Here is a 19,422-nt window from a genome sequence, read left to right as displayed (position 1 = left end):
CGTTTTGATTATATTTATTGCAGTCATACCTGCATGACCCTCATTCTCTCTAAACTGGCTTCATCATATTTTCTATGGTTATCAAAATTCACGGGTGAAAGAGAATGAGTGATTGAGCAGTGACTTTATTTTTTATAATGCGATTATTATGACGCAACATCGCACGGATGTGTCCCGGAGTGAAGAGGTTAAATAACCTCACCAGCCAGTCCACCATCACTGTATCTCCTTTTTTTAGACATTCTGCATGGCACCCATCCAGACCAGGTGCCTTACCTGCTTTCATCATCTTAACAACTGCCTTCACTTCATCCTTCCTTATTTCTCCTGGGGCCCTGGATATTTGGGTTAATTTCCAATTGAATGAAGTGTTTGGCCATTCACTTCTACTATCAAATGGTTCTCTGAATCATGATTGTCTGGAGTGAGCAATATTACTGTTGATTTCTGAAGAGGTGGCCTACACTCTAGTTTCTCTAAGCAAGTTTGGATGTTCTCAACAATTATTGGTAGTTGCCATGTTGGGTTATTACCATCACATCATCTACATAGTTGAGTGCTTTGGTGTTATGATCTGGTGTAGGGAGATCACTTATAAAGAGGATGAATAGTGCAGGTAAGAACATTATTTTTGGGGAACTCCACTGAACAATCTTTCAAGTCTCAAACTCGATTATTATGGGTTACTCTGCATTGTCTACTAGCTAAGTTTGACAATACAAAGAACTGCAATCAACCAGGCTCCAGCCTAGTAGAAGACCATATTAGAAAATAATAGATAAACCTGTTTCAAAATATAAAAATATTGATGCATCCCAAAGAGATTTCTCCTCATCTTCTCTACTTTTCATACAAGGGGACAAGGTGGAAGGGTAGCTGTGAAAATGAAATGGTCCTGCTGTGGATGTACAGTGTCTTGTTGCATTGCTTCTGTCCTAAGCAGTGGGCAGGAGACATGGACAACCCTTCATCCATGAGAAGCTAAGATGAGAGAGAAAAAAATGGGTGGTGGATGGGAGTGGGTGCATGCCTTGGCTGACTACCTCTCTTATAACAGGGAAGAGGTCCTTGTTATATAGATAAAAACCTAAATATACCCTCATTAGAAGAAAGTAAGAGAGGTGACAATTGTGTTTAGATCAATGTAAAGAGTAAACAAATTTCATATGGAAGATGGATGGTACAGTAATGAGGTTACAGGAACATAATTAAAAGACTTAGTACCTCAAGAAAATAAAGAAACACAGCTTTCTTTGATACATCAACTTCTGGAATAACCTAACAAAGGTGACAGAAAAAATTAAGTTATATAGAAACTTTATTTGATAAATGGAAAAGAAGAAATGGGACCCTCATGTTGCATATTACAAGTGAAGTTAACCACATCAATACAACAACACCTATGTAGGCGTCATGAGGTGTGAGAGGGTGCATGAGGATGCCAGCATCGGCGTCTTGATTATATATATATATATATATTCTAGCTGTACAAGTTTTTCCTGGAGTGGTTAAGGAAATTTATGAAATGGTTGGGAATTTCTTGAAAGGATAGAAAATTATAACGGCACTCCCAGGGGAGAAAACTGAATATTGGAGCCCCAATGTATCTTGCTTATATAGCTCATCCTCATACACGAATGGTTCGTAATCAATTTCATCTTTGTGCATTTAAGGAGATAATGATCAACAAACAAATAGAAGTAAATGCACAGCAATACAGCAATTCAAATTTATTACAGAAGCTTATTGTGCTCACAGTTCAGCTCACTCGCATATTTCATGTCCATGGCATTCCAAAGGGAGAAAATTGAATATTAGAGCCTCAGTGTAGCTCATCCTCATACACAAATGGTTCATAATCAATTTCATCTTTGTGCATTTAAGGAAATAATGATCAACAAACAAATAGAAGTAAATGTACAGCAATACAGCAATTCAAATTTACTACAAAAGCTTAATGTGCTCACAGTTCAGCTCGCTCACATATTTCATGTCCATGGTTCATTTAGTGTAGATTGTGTTTTTCCAGTAATAAAAAAAATACATATCTATACCTACATTTTGTAAAGAATGGTTCCTAATTGTACACTAAGATGGTCCTTATAAGATTCTGTTACCCCTAGGGGCTTTCTGGATCCCAAATAAACCCACTGCATTAGTGGATATTTATTCCAGAGGTGGAAAATTCAGTCGCCCAAATTTTGTCTACAGGAAACCATGAGTTGCTCCAAAGGATCCCACTGGGCAACTACTGTACAACTAGAATTGTCCACCCTCAGCCTACCAAGGGTGTCAGACAAGCACAGTGAGGCACTGAGGAAGTTTGGACAAGACCTAATGTTCCACCCACGTCACCGTCACTTCCTCCCACTTGCCTGCCACGCCACCCGACATTCCAACAAGATCCAACCCATCAGAACACTGAGGACTGACCGATACAAGAACAGTGCTATTCCATCCATTGTTTGCACAATAAACTCATTATAAAACTTAGACTAGGCAATCACTCATATAATTACTGTATTGTATTATTGTCAGTGTATTACTGTTATTTCAATACACCTATTATTATTATTATTACTATTATTATTATTATCCATCCTCATAACATGACCAAACTACATCAGGTTGGCTTATTCTACCTTCCCTTTCCCATTTATACTTTGTTTTCTAAGAGATCAGACTTTTTCATTTGCCAAAAAAGATAAGCTACTGCAAGGAGATGAGTAAGAGAGTGGGGTGGAAAAGGAGGTAGACAGGCCTGATGCGAGAGAATTGGGATGGTTTGGACATATGGAAAGAACAAGTGAAGAAATATTAGTAAAAGAAGTATGGAATGGAGTGAACTTGAGGGGATGACCAAAGATGATTGGATGAATGGGGTGAAAGGGATTTTCAGCAAGAGGGTAATGTCTCTTGAGCAAGGAAGATTGATTTATGAAATTTTTAGCTTGAAGGCCAAGCGCCGGAGCTCATAGGCCATTCAGCGCATGAGCAAGGAAGAGAGAAGGTAGGAAATTGGGGTGACTGGAGAAAGGCTGTGTATATGAGTAGGGAGTGGTTATGTGTGAATGATATTTTGATGCAGCCTAAAGGGATCAGTCTTCTCAATTTTCTGCATGAGGGGGGGGGAGGGAGGGAGGGAGAGAGAGAGAGAGAGAGAGAGAGAGAGAGAGAGAGAGAGAGAGAGAGAGAGAGAGGGGGGGGGGGACTAATTACGTGAAGCAGCCTTGCTGTGTATGCACTGTGTCTTGCAGCACTGCTTTTGACCCAGAGCAGTGGGTGGGAGACAGGGATGACCCTTCATCCACAAGAAGCTAAGAAGACAGGAAGGAAAGGTTGGCAGATGAGTGGGTACATGAATTTTGACTTGGCTACCTTCCTTAAATGGAGAAAAAGCCTTTGGTAGATAGATTGACTCTGAGTTACATGTTGATATTTCATAGATATATTTCATTTTAGGTTGTCTTTCTCTTCCAGTAGTCAGAATGATCATATTATACAATGTCATCATCATTGTCATGTCATATCCCATTGGTATGGTCCTAATTTTATTCCAATGCATGTTGCTTAACATGTTTGCTGCATCCAACAGACATTTTGGATATATATCTATATATATATATATTTTATTATTCACATAATGGAGGTAATTAAAATCTACTTTCATAGAGTTAAAGACCATGGAATGAACTAATCACAAATTTTTAAGTGAATAAAACTAGCTTTGTATTAAAAAAAATCACTGTAATTTTTTTTTATTGAGTTATGGCACGTCAAAGTATACGGAGGGGATCAGAGTGATGTACTAAACATTTGTAGATTAGACAGGCACTACTTCTTTCTCTCCTTCTGTCTTGTTATATACCACTGTTCAAGGATCGCAAAATGTCTCCAGTGGGGGGAATAGAGGGATTCTTGCTAAAATTAGCCTTAATGCAGGATTAACAAGGGTCATTTTAACATCCTCTCCTGGTCCACTTATATGCCTTTGATGACCTACTGTCACAACCAAATGATATATTTAAAACTTTGGTTACTTGAAATGTATTCCTTATACTTTTTAAAACATTTCTAGACACATTAAAAAATAAACAAATACAAAATTGGTCAAAAATGGTCCGACCCCCCTTAAGAACTCTTATAATTTTTAAATGCCATAACTCATATGCCTGCATATGGCTCCCCAAGCATCTCATTTCCACTCCCTTCATGTGATTTTCTCCTACATTCCTTGGCCAAGGTTTCACTCCCAAACATAGCAGCTGGCACAACCATTGCTTAATATTGCTTATATTGACATCCATTACATTTCCTCACTGTTCCCAAAGCACCTATCTTTTCCCTTTCCCTAAGTCTATGGCCAATTTTGCCATTATGATTTTTTTTTTTTTTTACATTTTTGTGTATTTTGTTCCCTGATATCTAAAACTTTACTTGCTCTATTCCCTCTTCATTCAAATATATTAACCTTGTGCCTTCCAATTTTGGATTTTATCACTATTCAATTTGTATCAATGATAAACTTCATTTTACATTTCTAAGAAAGGCAACTCTCCACTCCTTATTACTACTGCCTATCTCTTGCTCATTATGTAAGGCACTACCACAAACCAAATCACTGTTACTGTGTACTTACGTGCGCGAGAAGTCAACTTGAACTGAATGATCAATGACAAGGTCAGAAGGGCATATTGGGTTGATTTTTTCTGGGTCTCCATCAAGGGACTTGACGGCATCACGCATAGCAGCAAAGTCAACCACTGCAGGAACACCTGTGAAATCCTGACCACCAAAATAAAATTTAGTCAAAGGAACATTACATTAGTAACTGTAGTCTAGAGTTTCACAACATGGAAAATCCACAGCTCCACAGTGGCTGGCAACAGACCTCAAGCCCAAGAAACTCTGGACTCTTGGCTGAGTTGTTTTAATGTGAAAGTGTTTCTATGACTGGCAATCTGGTAGAAGGGGAGCAGTTGCCAGTTGTCAGCTCTCCCTGTGTGAAACAGTGGAGAGTAAAAAAAAAAAAAAAATGGACTGATGGATTTTGACCATGGTCTACATGTGGTGGTTCTGCTAAATGGATAGCTTCACTGTCCATCTAGGAGATCCACCACATGTAGGTACCCATCGTTTGTCCCTTAGTAACCTAACTAGAATACAAATATACAATAAAAGTCTAAGTCAATAACATCAAGTGATATGGTACATGAATAACCTCTATCCTGCAAAACAATTACATAAAGAAATGCATCTCTCATCCCATGTAACAAAATGTACAAATTACCTGCAGGATGACCCTTGATGGCTTGAAGGGAACCTCCACCCCTTGGGTATCATTTTGGTTCTTCTCCCAATCCAAAATTTTCTCCACATCACTCTCCTTCACCTGTTAAATGGCAATAAAAATGGAAGAAATGTAGTCATATTTAATATCAAGAGATAAAGTTGTTCGAGCACATATAAATGGATTAAGGGAATTGAGGATTTTTTTTTCCTGCCATGCCTGACCACTTTGCTTTCTGAGTTATTGTTAATTGGAGGGAGAGCCTCAGAAGTAGTTCATAAATATGGCCTTGTGTCACATCATAAATATGTTATTCTGAACAGTACATACATACAAAGTTCTATCTAGATGGAGTTGACAATACTCATCAGTTGTGAAGACAAAGGGACAAAAAAAGTTCTCTACAATGTCCTTCCCAACCACTTACCTATCACTGGTCTTACGAAAAGTGGAGAAATAGAGAAGGATGGGAAGTACAGCTGAAAGCAAACAGCCAGACTGAAGAAAGGAGATACTATGAATAGCAACTCTGAAGAATATTTAGGATGAAGTGAAAAAGTGGGAGAGGAAGTGGAAAGAAATTTATTTGTTTAAATAAGGAGGTTTTCAATTGTGCACAACTGGTGTGTGGGATAAAGTGTTTGAGTGGAAGAACATAAAAAGGTTGTGATGAGTAGCATGCAGAGGGGGTGAGGGTGGCAATAGTTGAAAAGAGGTGTCCACATGAACTACACAGTGTGTGGTTGTGGTGCCTGCAGATCCAATTCCCTGTGTGCTGATTTATGTTTGTGGACATAATGCACTTCAAATAGAACCATGAGTTACACACACTGCACATAAGTATGCAAGTAACTTATGGGTCTTATGAATGTTACTGAAGAAAGAATTCTGGATGTCCATGTTCTTTAGGAAGAGACTGGGGGGAACATTAGATAATTTTTTTTTTGGAAGGTAGAGAGGTGTTTAGAGTAAACATTTTAAGTTTATTTGATATTTGTTATTTACATTATTATAGTTTTTATTTATTCATTTATTATTATTATTTTTTTTGCATCCGACTTAGATATGGACCAAAAGGTCTCCTATCGGCATGCTCCGCCTTTGTAATCCTTTGTAAAAAGGAGCAGGAATTCAAGAAGCTGAGAGAAGTGTGGGAGGTAGTGAAGGCTAGAGTAGAGGTAGGAGTGGAAGAGGAATGGGGGTGTGACAAGGTATGCTAAGATAGTATGTGGAACAAGGAGGATGGGAAGGAATAGAAGGAAGGGTAGTGAGTAGTATGATGAAGTGAAGGAGATGGTAGATGAAAGAAAGTGAGCATTCAAGGACTGGTTGCAAAGTAGGACTAGAGAAACATTTGAGAGGTACAAAGAAAAACATAAGATAGAGGAAGCAAAAATGAGATATTTAAAACAGGGGAGGAGTATGACAGAATTTTTTTTAAGTTATAAAAAGATGTTTTGGAGGAAAATTAACCTCTTCCATATGATGATGCCTACATAGGCATCTTGATTATATTTATTTTGTAGTTGTAGCTGGGGTATTGGCTGTATGTTATTGCTCAGTAGCATGCAGCTGATACTTTTGGGTCTATTTGGGGCACCCCTATGGACCAGAGTCACACATCATTTTCTCTGTGGCAGAGGAAATCTCTATGCATAGAGAAATGATGATACTTTACTATACTGTGACTATCCCTCCGTTGTGCTGTCCCCCCCAACTCTTGTTACTGTCTTGTACCACTTCTCTGAATATTCATTTTCTTATTTTGCTGAACCCTGTGGTGGAGGAAAGAATACTGTCACCAAGTGTTCTTACTTTGAGTCGTACAAGGTGACAAAAATGGGACAGGGATAGGACAAGGCATCCTTCTCCCTGTAGCTCCAAAGGGGACATTCCTAAAAAAAGCAAAGGTATAAGAGGGTTTGGGAGTAGTTTTCCAACCAGAACTCTAAGGTTTGATTCTTTTAATGTGTGTGAATGTGGTACAGATGAGAGTAAAATAGAAGAGATAGGCAGTATGTTTCTGAGAAGAAAGATGAATGAGTTGGCATTGAGTGAAACTAAATTGAAAGGGAGGGAGTTTAAGTTTGAGAGCATAGCTGGGAGGTTCTCAGGAGTGAAGAGAGGATGAGGGAAAGAAGGGGTGGCTATACTAGTAAGTGAAGATATAGGTAAACATATGGTGGAGTGGAAGGAGGTTTCTTCAAGGTTAATGTGGATGAAGATGAAACTGGGAAGAGAGATATGGGTTTTTGTAAGTGGATATGGGCCTGGTGGTGAGAAGAGTGTAGAGGAAAGGGAAGCTTTTTGGATAGATTTAAACGAGTGCATAGAGGGTTTAGAGAGAAATGTCAATGTAGAGGTATTGGAAGATCTTAATACTAGGGTAGGAAATGAACCAATAGATGGAGTGGTTGGGAATTGTGGAGTTCCTGGAAAAAATCGTTGTGGAGTGTTTATGGTGAAGATATGTCTAGAAAGAGAACTGATGATAGCAAATACAGTCAAACCTCGGTTATCGAACGCTTCTGTTCTCGACCAAATCGGTTTTCGACCAAAAAGTTCGAGAATTTTACGTCTCAGAACTCGACCAAATTTCGGCTCTCGAACAAACCGAAAGAAGCCGAGCGTACCCGAACGCGGCTCACTCGCGAGCCGAGAGAACTCGAACGCTAAGGACGCTTCCTCCGTAGCGCATTTGCGATCAAAGTTCATTCCGAGCAGACGTGTTCGTTCTTATTTACGTAAATCTGACTTTTTTTCATCTTTGCATCGTGTATTAGCCCCTAATCATGGGTCCAAAGAAAGCAAGTTCAAGTGGTGAAGAAAAGAGGAAAGTAGTGCGCAAAACTATTGAATTTAAAAAAGAATTAATAGCGAAATATGAATCTGGCGTTCGTGTGTCTGCGTTGGCTAAGGAGTTTGGGATGGCGAAATCGACGATAAGCACCATCCTAAAAAATAAAGACCAGGTTAAAGCAAGTGATGTGGCTAAAGGATAAAGTGTTTTTAGCAAACAAAGGCCACAGGTATTGGAGGAAGTGGAGAAACTTTTGCTGATTTTCGTAAATGAGAAACAGTTAGCAGGTGATACTCTTAGTGAAGATGCAATTTGTGCCAAAGCAAGACAATTGTATGAAGATTTGATAAAAAAAAAGATCCTAGCATTATTCCGGAAGGGTTTGATTTTAAAGCAAGCAGAGGGTGGTTTGAAAAGTTTAAGAAAAGAAGTGGGATACACTTATTTATGGTAAACAGTATACAGTGCAGTTTATGGTGTAAAATAGTAAAAAAAAAATAGAAAAAGTTGGAACGGATTAAAATTATTTACATTGATTATAATGGGAACAATTGTTTCGGTTTTCGAACAAATCGCTTTTCGAACAGCCTTCTCGAACGGATTATGTTCGAAAACCGAGGTTTGACTGTACAATGTTTAGGAAGAAAGTCAAGCATAAGTACACATGGGAGAGTCATGGACGGAAGGGTGGTAGAAAGGGCATTAATGAACTATACAGTGGTAACCAATAAAATAGTAGGAAGAGTTAAGGATGTACATGTTCTAAGGAGAGAGTGGGGGAATGTGAGGTAATTTTTTGGTGGAAGGTAAGTTGAGAGTGGAGGATAGATGGAGAAGAGGAAAAGGATAGAAGGTAGGGAGGTGCTTAAAAGTAAAATGCTTAAATGAGAAAGAAAAGGAGAAACAGTACAAGAAGCTGAGAGAGGAGTGGGAGGAAATGAAGGTTAGAGTAGAACTAGAAGTGGAGGAGAAATGGGGATGGTTCAATGAGGGAGTCACATGGTGTGCAAAGATGGTGTATGGAACAAGGAGGGCAGGAGGAAATAGAAGAAAGGGTAGTGAGTGGTGGTATGAGGAAGCAAAGAAGATTGCAGAAGAGAAGCGACCTTTCACAGATTGGTTACAAAATAGGATAAGGGAATCATATGAGAGGTACAAAGAAAAGGAAAGTAAAACATAAGATAGAGGAGGCAATGAGGAGAACAGATGTGAAATGGGGTAAGAATATGACAGAAAATTTTGAAAGTAATAAAAAGATGTTTTGGAAAGAAATTATGAGACGAAGAGGAGGTGAATCATGTAGAGAAGAAAGGTGGAAAGGTGTAGAGAGATGATAATGGAACAGACAGCAGTAGGAGGAAGATGGGCAGAGTATTTTAGGGAGTTGCTAAATGTGAAGGAGGATGGGGAGAGCGAAGTAGTTGCAGTGGGAAGTGATAAGAAAATGACCGCGATGAGTGAGAAAAATGGAGGAGAAATAAGGAAAGATGAGGTGAAGGCAAATGCTAAGATGATGAGAGCAGGTAAGGCACCTGGGTTGGATGGGTGTCGTACAGAATGTCTAAAAACAGAGGTACAGTGATGGTGGATTGGCTGGTGAGGTTATTTAATGTTTGTTGGAGAGAGGGTAGAGTGCCTGTATAGCTCCACTTTACATGGGAAAACGGGCCAAGTGTGAGTGCAGTAGTTTCACAGGGATCAGTTGTTAAGTGTAGTTGGGAAGGCTTATGAGAGGGTTTTGATTGAGAGGATTGGGAGAGGAACAGAGGGAGTAATTGGTGAGGAACGGTGTGGGTTAAGGACAAGTAAGGGTTGTGTAGATCAGATTTTTGTGGTAAGACATATGTGAAGAAGCTTTAGGAAAAGGTAAGGATGTTTTTTGGGCCTCTATAGAATAGGAAAAGGCTTATGACAAGGTAGACAGGAAGGCACTGTGGGAGGTATTGCGGATATATGGGATAGGAGGAAAGCTGTTAAGAACAGTCAAGAGTTTTTACAAGAGTAATAGAGCCTGTGTTAGAATCATATATGGAGACAGTGAGTGGTTTGAGGTAAAGGTGGGACTTCCCCAGGGATGTGTTATGTTGCCTTGGCTGTTCAATTTATATGTGGATGGGGTGGTGCAAGAGGTAAACACATGGGTAATGGGACAGGGTTTGGAGATGGTTAATGAAAATAGAGACAAATGGGAGATAAGCCAGTTGTTTGCTGATGACACTGCGCTTGTAGCAGGATCAGAGGAGGGATTGAGGAAGTTAGTGACAGAGCTTGGGTAGGTGTGCAAAAGAAGGAAGTTGAAGATAAATGTGGTAAAAGATAAGGTGATGAGATGCACAAGGGGAAAGAACAGCAGCAGACTGGAAGCGAGTATTAAGGGAGAGAGACTGGAGGAAGTGGATAGTTTTGGGTACTTGGGTGCGAGTGTGGCAGGGAAGGGAGGAGTGGGGATGGAGGTAGAATGTGGATTGAGAGAAGAGATTAAATGCAATGGAGGATTAAAAAGTGTAATGAGAAATAGACATTTGGGAATGACTACTAAGAGGAGATTGTATGAAGGAGTGATTGTGCTGACAGCACTGTATGGTGCAGAAACATGGAACATAAGAGAGGAAGAGAGGAGGAGTTTGAATGTGTTTGAGATGAGGTGTCTGAGAAGTATGATAGGGGTTACTAGGCTGGATAGAGTGAGAAATGAGGAGGTAAGGAGGAGAACAGGGGTGGAAAGGGAGTTGGGAGATAGGGTTGATGAAAGAGTATTGGGATGGTTTGGACACATGGAAAGAATGAGTGAAGAAAGACTAGTAAAAGAGGTGTGGAAGGCAGAGGTGGAAAGAGTGAACATGAGGGGTCGACCTAAGATGAGATGGATGGATGGGGTAAAAGGGGCATTGGGAAAGAGGAGTGTGTCTGTTTGGGAAGGACAGAAGATCGGTGTGAATGGAGAAGGGTTGTGTATGGATGATGCTGTGATGCATGAGTGGGAGTGGGTGGGGAATGGGGGGTGAGGGAGTAGGTATGAGAAATAAATTGACACAGCCTGAAGGGATTTCTCCCCGTCTTCTCCTTTGCTGCATAGGGGACGGAGATGGGGGGTCACCGATTTAATGAAGCAGCCTCGCTGTGGATGTGCTGTGTCTTGTGGCACTGCTTCTGACCCAGGGCAGTGGACAAAATGCAGGGATGACCCGTCATCCAGGAGGTGACAAGATAAGAGGGAGGGTAGAGGGGAGTGAAGTATGTAGGGGATGGAATGGGTCGGAGTGGTTTCTATGCCTTTGTTTTTTGGCTACCTCCCTTGTAAGGGGGAAAAAGCCTTTGGTATATGTATGTATAATGTGAGTATTGAGATGAATCACCGTAAATCAGGCAGCTGTTGCTGCCTGCGAGAATTTGACTTGTATTGAAGAGGTTAAGAAAGGAAGGAGAGTTAAGCAGGGAAAAAAAAAAGGCATTAGAAGCAAATGAACAGTTGTTAATGGAAGAAATAGTAAGGGGGAGATGGGTAGGGTATTTCAGAGCTGTTAAATGTGGAGGAGGATAGGGAGAGATTGGTGGTAGGAGTAGGAGGTACTAAGAAAATGACAGTGATGTGTGAGGAAAATTGAGGAGATACAAGAAAATATGTGGTACAAGGAGTTTTCAAAATGATGTGAGCAGGTAAGGCACCTGGATTAGATGGGTGTCGTGTGGAGTGTCTCAAGAAGGGAGGTACAGCAATTGTGGACTGGCTAGTGAGGTTGTTTAATGTGTATCTAAGAGAGGGAAGAATACCAGAGGACTGGAGGAGTGCCTCTGTAGTTCCGCTTTACAAAGGAAAGAGGACAAATGTGATTATAGTAGTTTTATAGGGATCAGTTTGTTGGGTGCAGTTGGGAAGGCTTATGAGAGAGTTTTAAGTAAGAGGATTAGAAAAGGAACAGAGGGAATAATTGGTAAGGAACAGTATGGGGTTTGGAAAGTTTGGGGTTGTGAGGATTATGCAGTAAGGGAGATTTGTGAGAAGTTTTGGCAAAAGGTAAGGATGTCTTTTTGGGACCTTTATGGATTTGGAAAAGGTTTATGACAGGGTAAACAGGAAGGCACTGCAGATATATGGGCTTAGGGGAAAGCTGTTAAGGGCAGTCAAGAGTTCTTATGAAAATAGTAGAGCCTGTGTTGGAATTGGAAATGGAGAGAACAAGTGGTTTGAGGAAAAGGTGGGACTGTGTCATATTGCCATTGTTGTTCAATGTGTACATGGATGGTGTGGGAGATGAGGTAAATGCAAGGGTAATGGGCAGGGGATTGGAGAGGTTAAAGAAAATGGAGAGAAGAGGAAGGTGAATCAGTTGTTGTTTGCTAACTATGCTGCACTTGTGGCATGGTCAAATTGGGGATTAAGGCAGTTAGTGATGGAGTTTGAGAAGGCATGCAATATGAGAAAATTAAGATAGTAAGGTGATGAGATGTACAAGGGGAGAGGATGGCTGAGAGTTTGGAAGTAAGCCTTAACCTCTTCAATATGAGTTGAATTCTCATGTGCAGCATTAGTTGCCTGATGTACAATGATTCAATGATGCATCACAATACTCACATCATAAAATATAAATTTACTGCTGTATCTCTTGTTCTCTTTCACCCTGAATGCAGGAGATAGGGGTGAGTGGAGAGTGGCTGCATGTAGATGATACTTTGATGTAAGGGAGGAGGTGGGGTAGGGAGTGGAGAATATTTTGACACAGCCCTAAAGGACTTCTCCCTGTCTTTTCTATTTTCTCCATGAGGAACTAAGATGAGAGGGAGGTAAGAGTGGTGCATGGGAGTCGGTGCATGCCTTCTGACTTGGCTACCTCCTTTAAAAGGGGGGAAAAAGACCTTGGTATATAGATAGTGAATGTAAGGCTTGTGAAAGGGCCTGGATCAGCTTCAATGTCACTGGTTAGGAGTTGTGAGAGGGCAGGCACCAGAATACTGACCTTATGTGAAGAAAAAAAGGCCAGAAAAAAAAAGAAAAAAAAAAAGAGAGAGAGAGAGAGAGAGAGAGAGAGATATATATTAGGGTCACACCTCTATGTGGGGGTTGAAAGAGACACTGCTCTTCCAGTCAGCAGTGACATGAAAAATTAGAATATCATTTCATACAAGAGAAAGAGGGAAGAAGAAAAAACTCACTTGAAAGTTATCACAATTGCGTATGGCTGATTCAAGCAGTACACGTATGCTGAATGGAAGACGGTCTGAAAATAACAAGTTTTACATCAATAATCTATTTCTGAAATGAGAACAAAATATATATTGCTTATCATTTCATTCCAGAGCAAATTGGCTCTTTTAAACAAACACTGCACCCATTATGAACTTAAACACTAAAATGCAGACTGAAGATGGAGGAAGTAGACTAATGGGAGAATTTTAATGCTTCAACATTTTGGCCCACAGGGTCTTGATCACAAAGCTGTGAATTGAAACACTGAAGCATTAAAACTCTCGCATTAATCCTTGTTTACTTACTCCATCTTCAGTCTCATTTGTCATTACATAAACTATTCGACTAAAATATAAATTTCAATTCTATGGGGGAAATACATTAGCCTACGACTACACATGTTTACAAGTACAATCTATCAATCAATCTGTTTCCCTTCTCATATCCCTTTTGCAGGAGACTCATTAGGGTGCCAATAGCCATCTAAGGCAATATTTGAAAGTTGTGATTTTTTCACCTACTTCAGTGGAATTCTGCATTGTGTTGTGACACTATTATGTGCAAAGTTTAAGGAGGATTGATTAATATTTAGTGGTGGCGGAATGACTTCAAAGATTTCTATCTCGTCCCACTGGTCATGGCTACAAGGATTAAAAGAAAACCATTCCTGACAGCACTGCAGAGGTGGCCAAGGAAGTTTTGGACTTCTAGCTCCGAGCCCAGATTACGGTGATGGCAGAAACGAGCATCAGGAGAAAGATCATTTCCCTCTTTGAAGAGTAAAAAATTCTGGAGAAGAGCAAGCGGAATACAGGAGTCGAACCCCAGGAAAAGCAGAAGGCGTTTGAAGAAAGTCTCCCGGACCTTCTGGACATCACCCATGCTGATGTGCTTGCCCTGATGACCATCAAGGAGGACAAGGACTTCCTCATGGCGCAGCGGGAGAAGGGGAGACAGGGTTCCATGGCGGGGCATGACAAGAAGTTGGAACCTGGGGTCCGTCAACAAGAGAGAACTGCTGCACGTGGTGGACGCGAACAGTCACCGATGGCAGAGGAGACTGGAATTGGAGTCCTCCTCATCCGTGTCCTCCAGTCCAGTCTGTCTCTCCTCGACCTCCTCATCTGGTGACGAAGGAGCCTCACTCCCCAAGCAAGCAAGAATGCAGGGGACCAAACGGTCATCCCCTGATCTAGTCGGCACACTGGATCGGACAGGGGTCAGCAGCCGTCAGACTCTTCGAATCGTGGCCACAACGGCAAGTAGCTTGGGCCATGATCCCCAGGAACTCGTCCTCAACCTGGAGTCCATCCGAAAGGCAAGAGCCAAGTACTGGGCATCGTTGGCGAAAGAAATCAAGGAGGCATTCAGTCCGCAGACTCCTCTCACCATCCACTGGGATGGTAAAATTACCTCTCAAGATGACAGATCTTGGGCCAATCAGTAAAGGTGTGGAGAAAATCTTGGTTGTTCCAAAGCTGTGTGCTGGGACAGGCGAGGCTACCACCACAGCTGTCTTTGAGTGTCTGGAAGACTGGGGAATCAGTGATCATGTCATAGGGATGTGCTTTGACACCATCAGTGCAAACACTGGCAATGTCAACGGAGCCTGCACCTTACTGCAGGAAAAGATGGAGCAGCCCCTATTCTCGTTCGCCTGCCATCACCACGTGCACGAACTTCTAGTTGAAAAGGCTTTTGCCTCATACTTGGGACCCTCTTCTGGCCCTGAGATCAACCTCTTTTCACAATTCAAGGAGTACTAGCAGTTCATTGATTGTTCGGCAATCCAGCCTTTTTCCAACCTCCCTGAGACCTTGGCTGCCAAGAGGAAAGCCATCATTGAATCCCTGAATGCCATCATGATCCAGAGGCAGCCCCAAGACGACTACAGGGAACTGGCGGAGCTCACCATCACCTTCCTCGGAGGTGCTCTTCCCAAGATGATGATACAGCACCCTGGTGCTCTCCACCAAGCGCAGTGGATGGCACGCATAATCTCCTTGAAGATGTTGCTGTTCAGAGAGCAGATCACCAGCTTGGTCACACCGGGGGAGATCGCAGGCCTCAAGCGCTTCTCCTTCTTCATCTCTGAAGTCTATGTCATCCACTGGTTTGAGTCCATGCTCCCCACCTACGCCCCGGCCAATGATTTCCAACTCAGAAAGGACCTCCTGGAATACCATGATTCTCCTCTTGGAAAGGCATGCTTCAAGGTACTGAACCATCATTTCTGGTATCTGAGTGAACACCTGATCGGCCTGTCCCTCTTCGACCCGCAGCTCTCTCCCTCTACCAAACAAACTGTTGCCCAAGCCATCCTGCACCAAGAAGGAGCAGAGAAAGCCCCCAAACAAATCAACATTCCAGAAGAGAGTGTAACAATGGCAACACGGTCTTCGTCTGCCTCTAAGAGGTCTCGATGCCCCCTGGATATTCTTGGTATCTTGCCGGACTTCCTTTCCACAAATCCGCAGAAGTGGGAAGAGGAGAAGACGTTTGGTGACACCTGCTGCCTCATACAAGGAATGCGTGTGGCCAACGACACGGTGGAGCGAGGGGTGGCGCTGATGCAAGCGTTCAATCTTCGTCTGATGAAAGACGAGGAACAGCACCAGTTCCTCCTCCAGGTCACTGAAGACCACCACCACCACCAGCCCAGCACCTCCTTCAAAGATAGCCTCCCCCTGTCAACATGGTGACAATGAGTGGGATGGTCTCCCATGATACCCCCCACCGAGGGGCTAATACTATGTGTGTGCAGCACAGGGGGACCAGCAGGCTGCTGGGGGAAGGAAAATTTTGTTGAAAAAGGGCAGAATATTGCCATGAAGCACTTGAAAAGACGATTTCCCTTACATAGCTGAAGGTGGAATTACAAAATCGTCATCCACCACCCCTAAATATCACCCAACCATGCTGAAAATTTGCATGTGGTAGTTCCTCAGTATAATACAGAATCCCAATAAAGTATGATAAAAAAATTTAACTTTTGATTTTTATTGGCACCCTAAGACCCATGGTTCCTCGGTAACTATCAAGTTATCCATGCATGCCTTTGGACTCATTATCACTAAATATAGGATAATCCTCAAGAACTATAGAGCCATATTGTGTGCTATCAGCAAAGATTATCAGTGTTGAAAGATTATCTGTATGTACACTTGACAGCAAGTACTAAATGCAAAATAATCTTCCCTGTTATACATAAAGAAAAATAAAGTCACTTTAGTACATTACCATATCGGCTGTCCTGAAGTTTTGTTAAGTCATAAAACTGGTAGCTATTCTCGAAGACTTCTAAACTGCTGAGTAGTCTAGAAAAGGGGTTGGGTCCTGTTGGAAAAATAAATTTTGTGTCAATCTTTTCAGGATTTTGCAATATATTCATTATAAAACTTGGCATGATCTAATTAAAAGATCAATATGTATATACATACATAACAAAAGGCCTTTTACACCCCCTTTACAGGTGTGTGGTTGAGTCAAAGTACAATTCCACTCTACACCCATCAATGATTTATGAAAACTTCTGAGGCACATACAAATGTGTAAACATATATGAAAATCTACCCCTTTTTACTATTTGTTCCAAACTTGACTATTGGGTACTATGAACTGTGAAAGCTCTGGGCATTTTTTCCCTCATTGTATTTATCTAATTATAGAATATAGTGAAAGATAGGATCTAATCTGTCTCCATTGGTCAAACTTGTATGTGCATAAGTATTCATCCACCTCATCAAGTGTATGTACTTCTGCCTGTACAGTGTATTTACCTAAATGTGATGTACAAGAAATAGCACTTCTAGGGTACAGTCCGTCACCAAAAAACCACTGCTAATCACTGTGAAGTTACAGCTTCCTGGTTGTAAAAACTCAAGGCATCAGTCATTCATTAGCATTACTCTTTGTCTATGATCTGCTGCTTCCCTATGCAACCTTATAAATGCTGATCATATGTACACCCACACACACCCAAAAGGACCTTTCCTTCTATGGAGAAGGGAGTGGAGGAAAACCAAAGCATACACCCACCCATCACCCATTTGTATGTCTCTTCTACCTTACCTCCCTATAGATAAAGGGTCATCCCTGTCCCACACCCACTGCTTAGGTCAAAGGCAGTGCAGCAAGACCTAGCACCTCCACAACTGATCATACCTATCTTATTCTAACATAACCACTAATGTTCAGTGTGTATATACACCTGCTGTATATCTTTCAAAAGGTAATTAAAGGTTACAAGGAAATAAAGTTCCAAACTACAACTTGTACTGATTTTATCTTTGCCTCCTCCTAATATAAATGGCACCCGAGTGTCAGGAAGAAGATGGACAACAACAACCAACACTCAACTCAACCACAGTAGATAGTGATGACATTCTGCAGGCAAACAAGACCATTAAGATAATTGGCTGACCATGACTGATACCCAGCCCAGAGCTGATTACATTACAATGGGAACTTCATATAATACTACTGTGAATGAATGCTCATTTCACCCATCACCTTAGCAGAAAATGTTTGTTGCAAAAATATTCTCAAACTCAAAGATACCTGTAAAAACAGCAAAATAAGAAAATGAATAAATAAATAAATATGGAGAAAAATTATCAACTTTTGCTATACACGTGAGCTCTATCTTATCAGCCCTTACAACATGCCTTAATCACTAATCACAATGAGGGGAAATTACCTTGTCTGGCTATTCCATTGGCAAATGTTTTATCTGTTATTTCAAACATAATTGTCTCTACATTACTAAAAAAAAAAAAAAAAAAAAAAAAAACTCCTGTTCATCCTTTTGCTGATATTTTTCTGACATCTTACAATGGATTGGTTATTTATCTGCATTTCATGCATTCCAGTTCAAGTCCTGTATCCTTGCCCCAAACATAATAATACAACTGATATATACAGGTATTCATCTATTCACACCATATATACATTCTTTTGGTTGTTGCACAATCAGAAAATAGCTCAAATAGAAAAAAGGAATGAATTCCCACCAGAATTACATCCCCTTCCCATGGGTAGGGGAAGGGGATGAAACACCACCCATCATTTCACAAAAATTAATCTATTTTGCAAATAAATACATACTGCATTATGAATGAACATATCCTTATTCTAATACTAGAACTGAACTATCTAGTGTAGGCTTAGTCTCTTACACTCTCCTTTATTTGAATATGTCTTTATGTTAAATCAGTTCGTGTACCAGATGTCTGCATGATGGGGCACATTCTGCAAATGCTGTTGGCACAGGAAAAAAAAAAAAAAAAAAAAAAAAATCCAATATTATATGGTGTGCTAAAGTGAAAATGTGTTATTAGAACATGCATAGAGATGAATACCTGTAAATTCAATAATTCATCAGGTTTTCATTGGGCTCAAGAGTTTTCTAAATATTTTGATAACAAGCAAGATAAAAACCATTATCAGTGGAAGATTGGGAATAAATATATATATACATACATATGCCTGCAAGAGGCTGCACATCTTTTCACCATGTTTTCTACTTTCATCAAGTACAACTACCTTGAGAACACGTTACAGTATCTGGCCTCACAAGAGTTCTAACTATCTATATACCAAGAACATTTCCCCCCTTATAAAGGAGGTAGCCAAGTCAAAGATATGTACCGACTCCCACCCATTCCACTCCCATCCACCACCCTTAGCTTCTCATGGATGATGCGTCATTCCTGTATCCCGCCCACTGCCCTGGGTCAGTGGGCAATGTAGAAAGACACAGTATATCTACAGCAAGGCCACTTCACTTAATTGGCAACCCCTACTCTCCATCCCCTCATACAGAAAAAGAGATGGGGAGAAATCCCTCTGTGCTGCCTCAAAATATAATTCACACATAAGCACCCCCCTATCCCCCACCCTTCCTCTCCTAGCATAACAGTATCATCTATACACAGTCATTCTCCACTCATCCCTAGCCCTTTCCTTGCTCCCTTCGAAGAGTTAATTCTTGAAAAAAAAAAAAAAAAAAAAAAAAAGCTACACTTAATCAAAATCACCAACAGCTGTCCTATCATCCAACTTCAAAACAACTCCCCAATCAATCCAAGACACCAGATTTCTCTTGCAGGAAATCCACAACTCCCAGGTAACCAGCAACAGCCACTG

General features: G+C 40.9%; 1 protein-coding gene across 3 annotated transcripts in view; it reads right to left on the bottom strand.

The window, feature by feature from the left end:
* The window catches only part of LOC143028145 (cytoplasmic aconitate hydratase-like), a 74,481-nt gene that overhangs the window by 47,587 nt on the left and 7,472 nt on the right, over nt 1-19,422 (bottom strand). For all 3 annotated transcript variants that reach the window (XM_076189825.1, XM_076189827.1, XM_076189826.1), the window contains exons 2-5: nt 16,516-16,611; nt 13,242-13,306; nt 5,291-5,392; nt 4,640-4,785 (exon numbers count right to left, since the gene is read on the bottom strand). In XM_076189825.1, the coding sequence (XP_076045940.1) occupies nt 4,640-4,785; nt 5,291-5,392; nt 13,242-13,306; nt 16,516-16,611 (409 nt within the window). The remainder of the gene's footprint in view (nt 1-4,639; nt 4,786-5,290; nt 5,393-13,241; nt 13,307-16,515; nt 16,612-19,422) is intronic.

Source organism: Oratosquilla oratoria, chromosome 9 (assembly GCF_046742065.1).
Source record: "Oratosquilla oratoria isolate Oo_2021 chromosome 9, ASM4674206v1, whole genome shotgun sequence".
NCBI classification, from domain to species: domain Eukaryota; kingdom Metazoa; phylum Arthropoda; class Malacostraca; order Stomatopoda; family Squillidae; genus Oratosquilla; species Oratosquilla oratoria.
The sequence above is the reverse complement of the archived record's forward strand: the minus strand, read 5'-3'. Positions and strand labels throughout refer to the sequence as shown.